Source organism: Vipera berus (assembly GCF_964194415.1).
Source record: "Vipera berus genome assembly, chromosome: 12".
Lineage (NCBI taxonomy): Eukaryota > Metazoa > Chordata > Lepidosauria > Squamata > Viperidae > Vipera > Vipera berus.
The window spans coordinates 13,901,826-13,916,027 of record NC_138215.1 but is presented as its reverse complement, the minus strand read 5'-3'; the positions used below and the strand labels follow the sequence as shown (position 1 = coordinate 13,916,027).

General features: G+C 44.9%; 1 protein-coding gene across 4 annotated transcripts; it reads left to right on the top strand.

Annotated features, from left to right (window-relative positions):
- Nucleotides 1–2,703: 2,703 nt before the first annotated feature.
- RAMAC (RNA guanine-7 methyltransferase activating subunit) lies at nt 2,704–11,920 on the top strand. 4 transcript variants are annotated; one of them, XM_081337329.1, is made up of 5 exons: nt 2,704–2,804; nt 4,714–4,860; nt 7,529–7,705; nt 8,589–8,765; nt 11,136–11,920. In XM_081337329.1, the coding sequence occupies exons 2-5, from the start codon at nt 4,724–4,726 to the stop codon at nt 11,335–11,337; spliced, it is 693 nt and encodes a 230-aa protein (XP_081193455.1). In that variant the 5' UTR covers nt 2,704–2,804; nt 4,714–4,723; the 3' UTR covers nt 11,338–11,920. The 4 variants fall into 4 exon arrangements, with proteins under 4 accessions (XP_081193455.1, XP_081193456.1, XP_081193457.1 ...); XM_081337330.1 differs by having other exon boundaries at nt 2,717–2,808; XM_081337331.1 differs by having other exon boundaries at nt 2,798–2,816.
- The last annotated feature ends 2,282 nt before the right edge of the window (nt 11,921–14,202 follow it).

Sequence of the window (14,202 nt, the reverse complement as noted above, 5' to 3'; positions counted from 1 at the left end):
ATTATTCACTAAAACTAGGAATCAGTGAACATCTATAGTGCAACGATTGTAACAGACAGGCATAAAACCAACACAGCACATCCGTGAACACCAACAAGCAATCAGAAGGCATGAGAATTTCTTAAGTTCACAACACAGGGACAGTCTCAACCATAGTTTCAGCTGAGGACCAAGCTAAATCCAAGAACATTAGAGAATTCCTGGAAGCTTGGCACCTAGACAAAATAGCCATCTACAGGCACACAGAGATAAGGCAGATTTACACACCACTCAAAGGAGAAAATAAAAAAAAACCTAAGGAACAAGAAGACCAGAACACATCTTCTCCAGCAGCCTACAGTCTTAACTTTTTATTGTCACTTTTGAATGAATGGTTGTAAATCTGGTTTATCTCTATTGATAGATGATTCATCTGGGTGCCAAGATGCCAAGAAGTCCCTTACTTTTTTGAATTTGATTTTATCATGGTGTAACGGTGTAACTGACACTGGAGGAATGTACCCAAATCAGCAAGAGTAAGAATATCTCAATCTAGAATGATTTGAATTAGAGTTCCCCGCTATGCGGGGAAACGATATGATATACCAACTTAATAATACTATCCCCCAGTGGAAAATCATCATTATAAGGAAGGAAAAAAGGTACTGTTAGAAAGCAGAGGGAATGGAAGAATTATATTATGGAAGAGTTAAACTCATCTCTAAAAACAAAGGTTCCAGAAATGCATTTTAAAAATGTCTGCTCTTCAGCATAAAAACAACTTTTAACAAGCACAAGGAGTTAACATTTAAAGGTCAGGGTTAAGAAGCCTTCTCCTAATAGGCATTGTTTTGAAAATTCAGTCTATCAGGAACTGGGGATTTTTTGTTTGTTTAAAAAGTGTCTATTTAAAAGATATTGTAACACTCCCAGTCCCTACACATAATATCAATTTTGTGATGAATATCGAGTCCAGACAGAGCTACAGGATAAGGAGAACATTGAAGCCTTAAAACTGTTCTGAGACTGTAATTTAACACAGGTTAGTCCAGGACGTACAACATTTTGTTTAGTGACCGTTCAAAGTTAGAACGGCACTGGAGAAAAAGGACTTACGATCATTTTTCATACTTATGACCATTGCAGCATCCCCCAGGTCACATGATTAGAATTCAGACCCTTGGCAACTGACTCATATTTATGAGGGTGGCCTTGTCCCGGGGTCACGGGATCCCCTTTTGCAACCTTCCGACAAGCCAACAACCAACCGTGTGACTAACAATTGCAGCGATTCAACTTAACAACCTGGCAAGGAAGGTTGTAAAAGGGGGGCCGAGCTCACTTAACAAATGTCTCACTTAGCAACGTAACATTTTGGGATCAATTGTGGTCATAAATTGAGAATCACCTGTACGTAACAAAGATTTCCAAGGAGTTATCCCCAGATTTTGTTAGCGTTTTTACGGTAATGTCTCACTTAGCAACGTAACATTTTGGGATCAATTGTGGTCATAAATTGAGAATCACCTGTACGGAACAAAGATTTCCAAGGAGTTATCCCCAGATTTTGTTAGCATTTTTACGGTGTATGGTGTCCAGTCCTAAGATATGAGGAGTCTTTGGTGCTCTTCGGGCTTGGTTATTTTCTTGCAGACATTTCATGACCCAAACTAGGCAACATTACCAGTGCTAGGAAGGAATGCGAATTGCTCTTAGTTTATATTCTAGTAGCTTATCCTGTCAATGTTGGGGTGGGGAATTAGGGACTCTTTGGTTTTTAAGCTGATTACAGTTACCTTTTTTGGCTGCTCCTTGGTTTAGGTATTGTTTACTTCTTGTTGGTCTGTTGTTAACTTTGGACTTATGCTCCTCTGGGTGTTGACTGCTGGCGAAGAGGTGTTTTGATCTTTTTTTGTCTCTTTTTTATCCCTTTTTTTGGTCTCTTTTTATTTATTTATTTATGGGACTTATATGCCGCCCTATCTCCTGAAGGACTCAGGGCGGCTAACAACAATAAAAAACAACAGTACAAAAATTAAAAAAGAATTAAATAACAGCCCCAAAATAAATTAACTACACAGTTAAAAATTTAAAAATTAAAACATATTTAAAAACCCATCATCATTTTGCACAGTATGTAGATATTGTTAAGGTCTATGCGTCAACCCTTGCCTGAAATACACTGGATCATAGCGTGCATCACTACTGCTTTTTCTTTTTTCATTGCACTTCTCAGCAGTCCTTTCAATTTTAGCACTCCCCTAAATTTTGCCCCCTCCCCAGGGCCAACTCAGCCTTAACCTCAAGTATGTCCTGCCAATCAAGCCTACTCGGGGCACGGCTGTCCCTTTTCTTATTTTAAGGGGAGGCGTAGGACAAACTCCAGACACCACCACCACAATCCGGAAGGGAAATCCCGTAAACTTTTAGAGGCTAATTTGCCCAGCGGGCTGAGGGATTTACTTCTCCACTGCCTAAAGAGAAGCCTGCTTCCACCTCTGCCTCGCTGGAACGGAGAGCTAGTCCTCCAGCTTAAACAAAAAGAAAGCAAAAAAAGACCCACAACAGCTGGAACAACCGAACCCTCTCAGCATCAACACAAACTCAAGGCTCTGGGGAGGCGAGCGGGCCTTTTATAGAGTGCCGAAGCCCCGCCCATCGGCCCGCCCCCGCTCCCGCCGAGACGACTCGAGGCCGCCCTCCAGGAGGCGGAGCGAAGCGGAACCGGACGTCCGGGGATGAACGGGCGGAAGTGAGGGAGGGAGGGAGGCGGCTCCCGGCACTGGACTGAAGGCGAGGGTCATCTCTGCCCTTTACCTCCCTTTGTGGGTAATAAGGTCAATCATCACCGTAATGATGATGATAAGAATAATAACAACAGCAGTAATAATTGTTTATTTTAAAGCCTGGTGTGGGGGGGGGGCTTTAAAACAGGCTTGCGGGCGTTCACTGGCGTCTCCTTTATGTTTCGCCCCCTGGATTGTTTTGGTTTTTGCGCCAAGGAGCTAGTCCTCTGGATCTTGCAAGGATTCTGCCGTTGCCCAACCCCACCCCCGCCCGGGAGAGCGTTTGGAGAGGGAAGGGCAGGGTGAAGCGGGATCTGGCTCAGATCAGGGTGGCTTTCTTTTTCCACCCCTCTGATCCCAACCCCCCCCCCGCGCTGACTCGTTGTGTAATTGTGTGATGACAGAGCCGTTGTGTAATTTCTGGACCTATACAGCACGTAGCGAGCTACAGATCCTGGGGAAAAAGCAAGACAGGGAAGGCAGGCAACAACAACAACCTGCTCCCACCTCTCTTCCTTTGCAGTTGGTTAAAAGAGCCTGCTTGCCTCTGATGGCAGAAATTACAGTGAATTCTCCCTAATGTTTAGTAGCCATCAAAGCTTTTTCCAGAATTAACATTTATAACAGGTACTTTTTTCATAGGTAGAGACTCCATAGATTTTATGTGCATGTTGGTGCGTGCGCGTGCCTTCAAGTCTGCTTTCGATTAGTCCCTGCAGTCTTCATGACATTTTTTGGGGGGGGGAATTGCTTTGCCATTGCTTTCTTTCTAGGGCTGAGTGGGAGTGACTGGCCTAAGGTCACGCAGGCAGCTGGCTTCGCCCCCAAGGCAGGACTACAACTCACGGTCTTCTGGTTTCTAGCCCGATGCCTTAACCGCTATCCTTAGATCAATGCATACTTTTAAAATAGAAGGTGCTGGATATTTCCCAGCAGCTAGACTTCTCGCTCTAGTGTCAGCAACTGCAAATATTTCCCCTGCCCTTCTGAAGTTCAGTCCTGAACAGATTTGCTCAGAAATGAACGGGCATCCAGTGAAGTCATCATCCCCAAAGGCAACAGACCTCAAGAATTTTCTCCATGGCTATAGTTGAATGAGGGGACGCGGTGGCTCAGTGGGCTAGGACACTGAGCTTGTTGATCAGAAGGTCGGCAGTTTGGCGGGTCGAATCCCGAGTGCCGCGTAACAGAGTGAGCACCTGTTACTCGTCCCAGCTTCTGCCAACCTAGCATTTCGAAAGCACGTAAAAATGCAAGTAGAAAAATAGGGACCACCCCGGTGGGAAGGTAACAGCGTTCCGTGCGCCTTTGGCGTCTAGTCATGCCGGCCACATGACCACAGAGATGTCCTCGGACAAGCGCTGGCTCTTCGGCTTTGAAACGGAGATGAGCACCGGCCCCTAGAGTCGGAAATGACTAGCACGCATGTGCGGGGGAACCTTTACCTTTACCTTTTATAGTTGAATGGGAAATGAAGTATTTTGCTTTGGCTCAAGAGCTGTGTTTCTTTCAGCCCGAGTATTCTATTCAATTTCTTCTCTGCTTTGATTCAAACCATTTTCTTGACTGTTACTTTCAATTATTTTTGTTGGGCAGCTATGACAATCTGATAATTGACTTTCTGAAATGCCTCTTAAGATTGTCCTGTTGTCTGCTTGCAATGTGTCTGAAGATTGTATACAACACTCTGCTGTTGGTTTTGCTCTTCTTCGAAACAAAATAGCATGTTCCAGTATGTTCATTAGTTACTCTTTCAGACTAAGTATATGCTTCACGGGCTGACAATCCTTAAAGGACGGCTATCACTTAATATAGAAAAGAGAAGCTTACTTATGTTGAACTGGTTTTGTACAGCCAGATTGTCGACGATATCAAATTAAACATTTACACAGGTGTTTTCTTTTCAGAAAATAACAGATGGTGGGGTTTTTTAAAAATATCTTTTCAGGAATTCCAGAATGGCTTCTACCACTGACGTTGTTCAGAATTATCAAAGCATGTTTGCTGATCGATATACTGCAGAGGATAAGGAATATCAGAAATACCTTCAGCATTCTGCCATTCCACCTCCTATAATTGAAGACTGGATGAACAGGTCTGGCTGTTACATTTTCCTTATCTTAAATTTTGTTGGATCCGTGGGGCGTCATAGTTACGCAGTGGATACCATAAAGGCAGAACCAAAACTCAGAGAGCAGGATGAAAAACAAGCCATAAAACCTAAGTAGAGCTACCTCTACAGTGGTTAAAGTCCATTTATCTTAAATTGTGGTATGTTTCAGGGTTTTGTGTACACCATCCCGAAATAGCTGGAGAGATCAAAATGCAGAATGCAAATTCCTTTCACACTGTCCTGATAAAAATGTGGCTATGTACTATGTTAGTGATTTACAAACATCGCCTAGTGCAGGGGTAGGCAACCTTGGCTCTTTTATGACTCGTGGATTTCAACTCCCAGAATTCCTGAGCCAGCTATGCTGTTCTGGGAGTTGAAGTCCACGAGTCATAAAAGAGCCAAGGTTGCCTACCCCTGATCTAGTGAGAAGTATAAAAGTTTATCTGCCCACATTGTTCTGTTTGCTCAAGGGCATGAAGACAAAGAGACCAAATATTATGTCTAAGATTAGAGACAATTCTCAATAACTGTATTTGCTACCTCCTGACCTGTATAATAGGTATAATAACAACTTAGTTTATTTATAGTGCCTCAAATATTTATTTAGTTTTATTTTAATCCCATTTATATCCTGCCCTTCTCCGAAGACTCAGGGCGGCTTACAATCTAAGCACAAACCAATGTGCTTAGCAATAGCCTTCATTCTATGTATATGCCTGCTTATTAGGGCTTTCGGGGGGCCCCAAACGGCATTATTACAAAGTCAGCTTATTGCCCCCAACAATCTGGGTCCTCATTTTACCTACCTCGGAAGGATGGAAGGCTGAGTCAACCTTGAGCCTGGTGGAACTCGAACCTGCACTAATTGCAGGCAGCTGGTGTTACTTAAGGAGGCATTAGCCCACTGCTCCACCAAGGCAAATATGTTTACCACAATGGCTGTTGCTTTACTATCGCTGTTTGTACATTTTGGTTACTTTTAAAAAAATCATTTTAATTGTAAGCTGCTCTCCAAATGCTGTAGTTTTAAGAAGGATTTCCATACAGAAAAATTGGAAAAACCCTCTATATAAATGGTAATGTTAATAAAACTGTAAACAGCTGTAGATGTTTATGGACGCCCTACTAATCTGTGGCTTATTTATCCATGGTTTTTGAATAAACTGAAATAGTCTAGCTTTGCAAACAGATTAATGGTTTAGGTTCAAGGTAGCTAGGTCCATACAATACATGGGCAAAACAACATTAGGCCTATTAGTTAAGGCACCAGGCTAGAAAGCTGGAGACTGTTAAGTTCTAGTCCCGCCTTAGACATGAAAGCCAACTGGGTGACTTTGGGCCAGTCCCTACTCTCAGCCCAACTCACCTCTCAGGGTGAGGTGGAAAACAAGAGGAGGATATGTTCGCTGCATTATTTTTAAAAATAATAAAGGTAAAGGTAAAGGTTCCCCCGCACATGCATGCTAGTCGTTTCCAACTCTAAGGGCTGGTGCTCATCTCCGTTTCAAAGCCGAAGAGCCAGCGCTTGTCTGAGGACGTCTCTGTGGTCATGTGGCCGGCATGACTAGACGCCAAAGGCGCACGGAACGCTGTTACCTTCCCACCGTAGTGGTCCCTATTTTTCTACTTGCATTTTTACGTGCTTTCGAACTGCTAGGTTGGCAGAAGCTGGGACAAGTAACAGGCGCTCACTCTGCTACGCGGCACTCGGGATTCGACCCGCCAAACTGCCGACCTTCTGATCAACAAGCTCAGAGTCCTAACCCACTGAGCCACCGTGTCCCTAAAATAATAAAGGGGAGATATAAATGAATAAAGAAACATGCAATAAACGTACCTGCACGAATATCAGCCAAAATGTGTGTAAAATAAATTACCTTGAAAATTTATCGTGAGGATGAGTTTACAAGATTACAATAAGCTAAAAGCAACTGAATAACCTAGAGATTATGACCTGGTTGGTCACAAACTGGGATAGGAGCCTTGTTTTCTAGGAAAACGTTTCCTGTAGCAGTTGTATAAATAGCCTGCCCACAATTGCTGATATTCTTTCACATTACTGAAAGCTGCAGAAGATTAAATGTCAAACATGTCACTGAGTCCCACTGATTGGAAACAACAAAATACATTTTAGATTTTGTGTGTCTGTCTGTGTCTCTGTGTGTGTGTGTGTGTGTCTGTGTGTGTAGGTTTTCTACTCCAGCTCTATGTTGGATCAATCAGGCTTTCAGGAGATTGACACACTGTGATTACTTGCAAAGCCTGCTTTACTGCAGCAAGAACACAACTAAATACTGTATATTGGCTGTAAACAAAGCAGATAAAATACTCGGAAGATTGAAAGAGTGAAGTGCCATAGATGGCTGGAGAGCTTAATTCAACCCGATGGATCAGAGATTGTACAGTTTTTATTCTGTATGATTTGAGAAGTTGTTTCCAGCTTCAAAATAAGCAGTTCCTCAGCCAAGTCCGAGCGAGCCATTTTCCTCAGCTGTATAATGCATATTTATTGATTGCATTTTATCTCCCTTTCTTCCATAAAAATGCCCTCTGTTAAAAAAAGGACATCTTGGAAATCCAGTTCGTTGGTAACTTTTAATTTCTTAACTTTTACGGACATTTCATGAGATGCCTTTTGACGTTTCAGCGAACCAAGCGCGGCATCTGTGTTTGAGATCCTCCAGAATTACAAAAATAAGTTTGCCCATCGATTCACTTCAGAAGACGAGGAGTATCAGAAGTATGTTCAGCGCCCTGCTGATCCACCTCCCTTAGTAGAGGACTGGCGAAATAGATCCGGTGGTCACCAGCGATACAGAGATCGGTATTATACTTGCATTATTTATTTATTTTAAAAAAAGGTTTTTATTGTATTGATGGGGGAAAAAGGTGAACGTATTAGTGCTTTTTCTGGCTGAATTTACACAATGTGTAAGATGCTTGGGATGACTCTTATTTTAGCATGATGTGTGAGTTCAACAAATTGTGCCTTCATCGACAAACCAGCGTTTAGTAACGGTGGTGTCATGTGGTGTGTAAATTGGGACATGGCGTTGTTTTTGGCAAGGCTGCTTGGGCTTTAGAACCAGTAGCTGAAAGGGATTGGGGCTGAGTTCAGAGACTATGTTCTCAGACTCCCCTAGTCCTTCTTTTCTCTAGACTAGCCAAACCCAAATCCTGCAACTGTCCTTCCTATGTTTTAGTCTCCAGGCCTTTAATCATCTTAGTTGGTCTTCTTTGCACTTTTTCCCAACTCTCAACATCTTTTTTGTAATGTGGGGACCAAAACCGGATGCAATATTCCAGGTGTGGCCTTACTTTGTTGTTGTTGTTAGTTGCGAAGTCACGTCCGACCCATCGTGACCCCATGGACAACATTCCTCCAGGCCTTCCTGTCCTCTACCATCTTCTGGAGTCCATTTAAGCTCACGCCTACTGCTTCAGGGACTCCATCCAGCCACCTCATTCTCTGTCGTCCCCTTCTTCTCTTGCCCTCGACCTTTCCCAGCATTAGGCTCTTCTCCAGTGAGTCCTTCTTCATTAGGTGGTCAAAGTATTTGATTTTCATCTTCAGGGTCTGGCCTTCTCCCTTTCTTCCATAAAAATGCCCTCTGTTAAAAAAGGACATCTTGGAAATCCAGTTCGTTGGTAACTTTTAATTTCTTAACTTTTACGGACATTTCATGAGATGCCTTTTGACGTTTCAGCGAACCAAGCGCGGCATCTGTGTTTGAGATCATCCAGAATTACAAAAATAAGTTTGCCCATCGATTCACTTCAGAAGATGATGAGTATCAGAAGTATGTTCAGCGCCCTGCTGATCCACCTCCCTTAGTAGAGGACTGGCGAAATAGATCCGGTGGTCACCAGCGATACAGAGATCGGTATTATACTTGCATTATTATTATTATTTTAAAAAAAGTTTTTAATTGCATTGATGGGAAAAAAAGATGAACACCGTATTAGTGCTTTTTCTGGCTGAATTTGCACAATGCGCAGGGTGCTTGGGCTGCAAAGTACCATGAAGTAGTCCTCGCTTAAGTGTGAGAGAGTTTCTAGAGAAGTTTAATGTGGAGACCCCATTGTGAAATGGAAAAAAAAAATGCTATGTATGAAGTTTGCTACAGGCAATCCTTGACTTTAATGACCACAATTGGGCCCAAACTTTTGTCGCTAAGTGAAAGATGCGTTGAGCGAGTTTTGCCCCATTTTACAACTTTTCTTGCCACAGTTGTTAAGCAAATCGCTACAGCTGTTAAAATTAGTAACGCCGTCGTTAAGCGAATCTGGCTCTCCCATTCACTTTGCTTGCCAGAAGGTCACAGAAGGTCGAAGAGAATAGAGCGGGAAGGGAGCTTGGAGGTCTTCTAGTCCAGCCCCCTGCTCAAGCAGCAGAACCTATACCCTTTCAGACGAGTGTCTGTCTGAAGAAACTAACCGGATTGTCTATAGCAGTGAGGGCGAACCTTTTAGAGACCGAGTGCCCAAACTGCAACCCAAAACCCACTTATCTATCGCCGGGTGCCAGGTGGGTGTGGCCCACTGGGTGGGCGTGGCTGTGGTCATGGCAGATTGGGTGAGTGTGGCCAAGGTGGGCGTGGTCACATCAATGTTGCTTGTGGTGAGGGACGCCTGTGGGGGGTGGGCAGGGATGGAGGAGATCCAGGGGGTCTCTGGCAGGCAGGGCGGTAGGTAGGAGGCTCGTCCTGCGGGGTGAAGCGAGACAGGGTGGGGGCGCCATAGCCATGGGGCAAGGTAAGGGCCGGGGCGGTTGCTGTTTGACACCATCGGCCCCCGCACACAGAGGCCAGCGAGCGCACGGGGGCCAACGGTGTCCGTCAGCAGCCACAGCCTGCCGGCCCCTCGACTGGCGCACTCGGGCTCCGCAACCCGCCATCAGCAGTTCAGAGAAGCCGCCTCCGAGCTGGATGGCCGGCCGACAGCTGAGGAGGCGATGCAGTGGGTTTTGCCCAGGAAAAGGAGAGCATGCGAGGCCAGGAGGGATGGGATGGGGGGGAGGGAAAACCAGCCATGCCAGGCTGCCTCCGGCCACGTGGGACCTCAGCGAGTTAGCGGGTGGCTGCTTGAAGAGGGACGGTTGCCATCTCCGGGGCATGGCGAGCGTGCCCACAGAGAGGGCTCTGAGTGCCGCCTTTGGCACGCGTGCCATAGGTTCGCCACCACTGGTCTATAGCCAGCCGCAGCCCAGGCCTCACTGTAGCACAGGTCAGGCAGCCTAGTTTTTGCAAGGTGTTCCTGTGCGCATGTCCTAGGACAAGCTCGAGGGTGATCCTGGGCACCAGACGGAACTTGAGCAGTGTAAGTCGGAGGTCCTCAACATTTTGGGCACCAGGGACCGGTTCCGTGGAGAGAGGTTTTTCTGCGGCCTGGAGAGTGCGTGGTTTGGTGTGCTCCGATAAGAGAAGAATTGCTTTCCTTTGGAAAACTGCTCTCTTGTGCTTCTGGATATATAGAGAAGTTCTCACATAGAGAAGTTAAAATGTTGGCTTCTTTCTGGTTGTGTTACCGCACCCGGTGGGTGGGTGGGTAGATGACGTCAACCAAGAAGTTCCATGAAGTCTTCAGAACAGCTTGTTTCTTTGGCTTTGCCTCTCTGGAAGAAGGGTGGACCAGGTGTGGCCTTTCAGAAATAGATAGCGTTTTATGTTGTCTTTGTCTTTGGGGCAGGTTAGCTTTTCTTGTGAAGAGAGCTGAGATACCGAGAAGACCTAACAGGTCGTGATCTGCCACAGTTAATGCAACAGCCCTGCCCAACAACTCCTCCCAGGCTTGTTTGAAGTTACTGCCTTTTCTGCCTGTCTCAGTTGGCAAGAATATAGAATAAAAGGCTTGGGAGGGACCTTGGAGGCCTTCTAGTCCAATCCCTTGACTCATATTTATGACCGTTGCACTGTCCCGTGTGTGTGTGTGTGTGTGACGTGATCCCCTTTTACGACCTTCTGACGAGCAAAGTCAATGGGGGGGAAGCCAGATTCACGTAACAACAACGGTGTTAACTAATTTCACAGCTGCAGTGATTTACCCAACAGCTGTGGCAGGAAAGGTCGTAAAATGGGGCCAAACTCACCCTAACAAATGTCAACATAAATGCTGGGCTCAGCCGTGATGGTAAATCAAGGACTACCTGTGGTATTTTCCTTCTTGGTAACGGATGCGCTCTGCTGGGATACAGCCGGGGACGGACTCTGAAAACAAGTCCGGCGACTTAGCATACCGCCTTTCCTTTTTCACAGATTTAGAGACAGCCGCCAATTCCAAAACAGGGGACACGGCTATGACCACCCGGGAGGCTACAGGTCTGATCAGTGGCACGACAAGGGCTACGGCGCTAACTACCAGCATCACCAACATGGACAGCCTTCCTTTCCTCAACAGGGCTGGCCGCCGCGCAGCTACGGATCCTATTTCCAGGAGCCGCGGTACGGCCGCTACTAGCACGCCAGCCTGCCTTGGCGTCTCAGCCTCGCAGTGAGACGCTGCAGGGTTCCAAAGGCAACTTTCGTTTCATTCTGTTTCCAGTGTCCGTACATCACGTAGAAATCTGTATGTGTTTGTATGCAATGCGTTTAATCCAGAAGTCAGGAGACGGTGACGTTCAAGGGTGTAGCAGCTAAGCTGTGAGTTTGCTACTCGGCTGCTTTTTTTATTATTATTTTGACATCTGTAATTTGCTAAAAAGGATACAGGGCCGTCGGGAGAATTTGACTTTTGCGTAGGGGAGCCCATCTTCTCCGAGTCCTGATTAGTTTTCTTACTAATGAGGAACACCGTGATGAACGTCAGTAATATGTCATGACAGGGGTTAAAAAAAACACTGGTTGCAGTTTTCTTTTTATTTTGTTTACACTCTGGCTTATTCCTGTGTTTATCTGCGGAGGGCGATTTCCCTTCCGGTTTAATTTGCAAGCGATTAAGCTAAAATGTCACACAAAACAGGGAGATAATTGTTAAAACATTGCTGCTCTGTGAAGGCCCCTTTTTGGTTTTCCATTAAAGCGAAATTCGTTTAAGAATTAAACGGCGTCCCATTATACCTGTGCTCACATTTCAGCAAAGTGGGTGGTTAGCATGTACAGTGCAGAATAACACCCAACGGAGGGCTGGATTTATTTATTTATTTTATTCAACATCCTCCTGTTCTACTCAGCTGAATTCTCCAAGCAAGCAAAACAAATGCCGCAGCTAGGTAGATCCTTGACTTAGCAACCTTTCAAAGGGACTGAAAAAAGCGTCTTAGGACCGTTTCTCACACTTACGACCGTTGCTGCATTCCCCACGGCCACTTGATCAAAATTCAGACATTTGTCAATTGACTCATACATATGACGGTTGCAATGGCCTGGAGCAGGGGGTAGGCAACCTTGGCTCTTTTATGACTTGGTGGACTTCAACTCCCAGAATTCCTGAGCCGGCTGGCCTGGGGTCATGTGATCCAACGTTTGCAAACTTCTGACAAGCAAATATCGGTGTGGAAGCCAGATTCACTTAACAACCGGGTTACTAACTTACCAACCGCAGTGATTCACTTAACAACCGTGGCACAAAAGGTCGTAAAACGGGGCAAAACTCACATACCTGTCTCACTTAGCAACATAAATTTAGGGCTCAACTGTGGTCTACATGTAGCAGCTGTCAACTATCATCGTGTTGGGAGTGATGGGTTGTTTAAATCCCGAACGGTTATCTGGCGAATTCTGCCTCGTGGCTTACAATGCTGTTACCCCAGTCCAAGGGTGATTTGTTTAATAAAGCATTAACTCAGCCAAATGGAGGAACCGGGTCTGTTTGGCACACGAGGCAGAAAACCCCATTAGCAGCTCTGCCTCGACATAATAAAAATAACCGCAGAGCAACTTGGCTGCCCTTTCGTGTGTCATCCAAATTCAGTGGCTAACTAAAAGTGCCTGACAGATACAAGATCACGACTGAAGCTGGCAGAGCTAAGTCTAATCTGCCTTATTATCAAGAGATGCCTAGAAACCCTTCAGCTTCATCGGGGATCTGATAAGCTCCATTAGTGTGGGAAGAACACAGCCTTTTAATGCCATTTGATTAAGTTCCTCAGCAGGATGCATCACAAACAGATTCGCGGGCCCTGAGTATAAATGCCACCATGTACTGCGGTTACAGCAGGAGGAGGGTAAAAGAAAAGAAAAAGGCTGCTGTATCAACAAGAGAAGATGAGAAACACAACCCGCCTTTATAAAAGAATGACTAAAAAGCTTTCGGTTACAAGTCAGGATATGTTTACGAGATGTATATGCTGTTAAAAAGAACATAGAGAAGCTGAGAGCTGTGGATTTGGTTTAACACACGATCCTTTCCCTCCACAGATCCCAGTTTAAGGATGCTAAGCCTTGACAATCATTTTGTGAGAATTAGCTGTAGTGTTTATAAAAGGGGGGGGGGGAAGCAGTTGTGATTGGCACTTGAAAGACCAACAGTTTAAGGTTTCACAGAGAAGAATCTGCTAACAGATGCACGTCTGATTTAATGAAAAATAACCAGAGGTAAGCTAGATGTAAAACAGAGAACTCACTAAAATTAGTGTTGACAGCTACAAGGGCCGATAGGGTTCAATATGCTAAGTAACACCAAACAAACAGCACACACACGCACGCACACACACTTTTTTTTGCTATTGAAAACGGAAATATTTCGGGACCTTAAACTCAGGAGTAAGACCATCATGGACAGGGAATATAACATGTTAAAGAGATCGCACGAAGGGTACAAATAAGGTAACCTAGGTGCTCAAATTACATCATTTGCAAGATGTGTGTAAGATGATGGATTAAACCAGATACCAAACCACAGTTCTCCCTTTATAAGCTGATGCTGATTTCCGGTAAATCACTGAGTGGTCTTTTCCTCAAATTGCTGCAGCTGCTCATTAATCTAGTCCAAGAAATTCATCCGTGGTTTCAATCAATCAGAATAGAGCTGGAAGGGATCTCGGAGGTCTTCTAGTCCAACCCCCTGCTCAAGCAGAAGACCCACTACCGTTTCAGACCGGTGGCTGTCCGGTCTCTTCTTAAAAGCCTCCAGGACAACTTCTGAAGTCAATTTCTGTTCCACTGGTGTTTTTTTTTATTGAAAAGTTTCACAATACATTTTTTAAAAAGACAAAACCCCTCCCAACCCCCTCCCCTCTCCCCAAACCTCCCCAACACCTCCCTCCCCCTCCCCCTTCCCCGACTTCCCAGAGCTCAATACAGGGTATAAAAATACAAACAATCATAGTCTACCTTATGCAAACAACAATAAAATATTAAATCTATTGCACTTTAACTCTTATAA

Bases quoted from the DNA above. Each gene is read 5' to 3' on its own strand.
- RAMAC (XM_081337329.1), top strand. From the start codon at position 4,724: ATGGCTTCTACCACTGACGTTGTTCAGAATTATCAAAGCATGTTTGCT. The intron at 4,861-7,528 runs GTCTGGCTGTTA...TTGACGTTTCAG, and splicing joins ATTGAAGACTGGATGAACAG to CGAACCAAGCGCGGCATCTG. The intron at 7,706-8,588 runs GTATTATACTTG...TTGACGTTTCAG, and splicing joins CACCAGCGATACAGAGATCG to CGAACCAAGCGCGGCATCTG.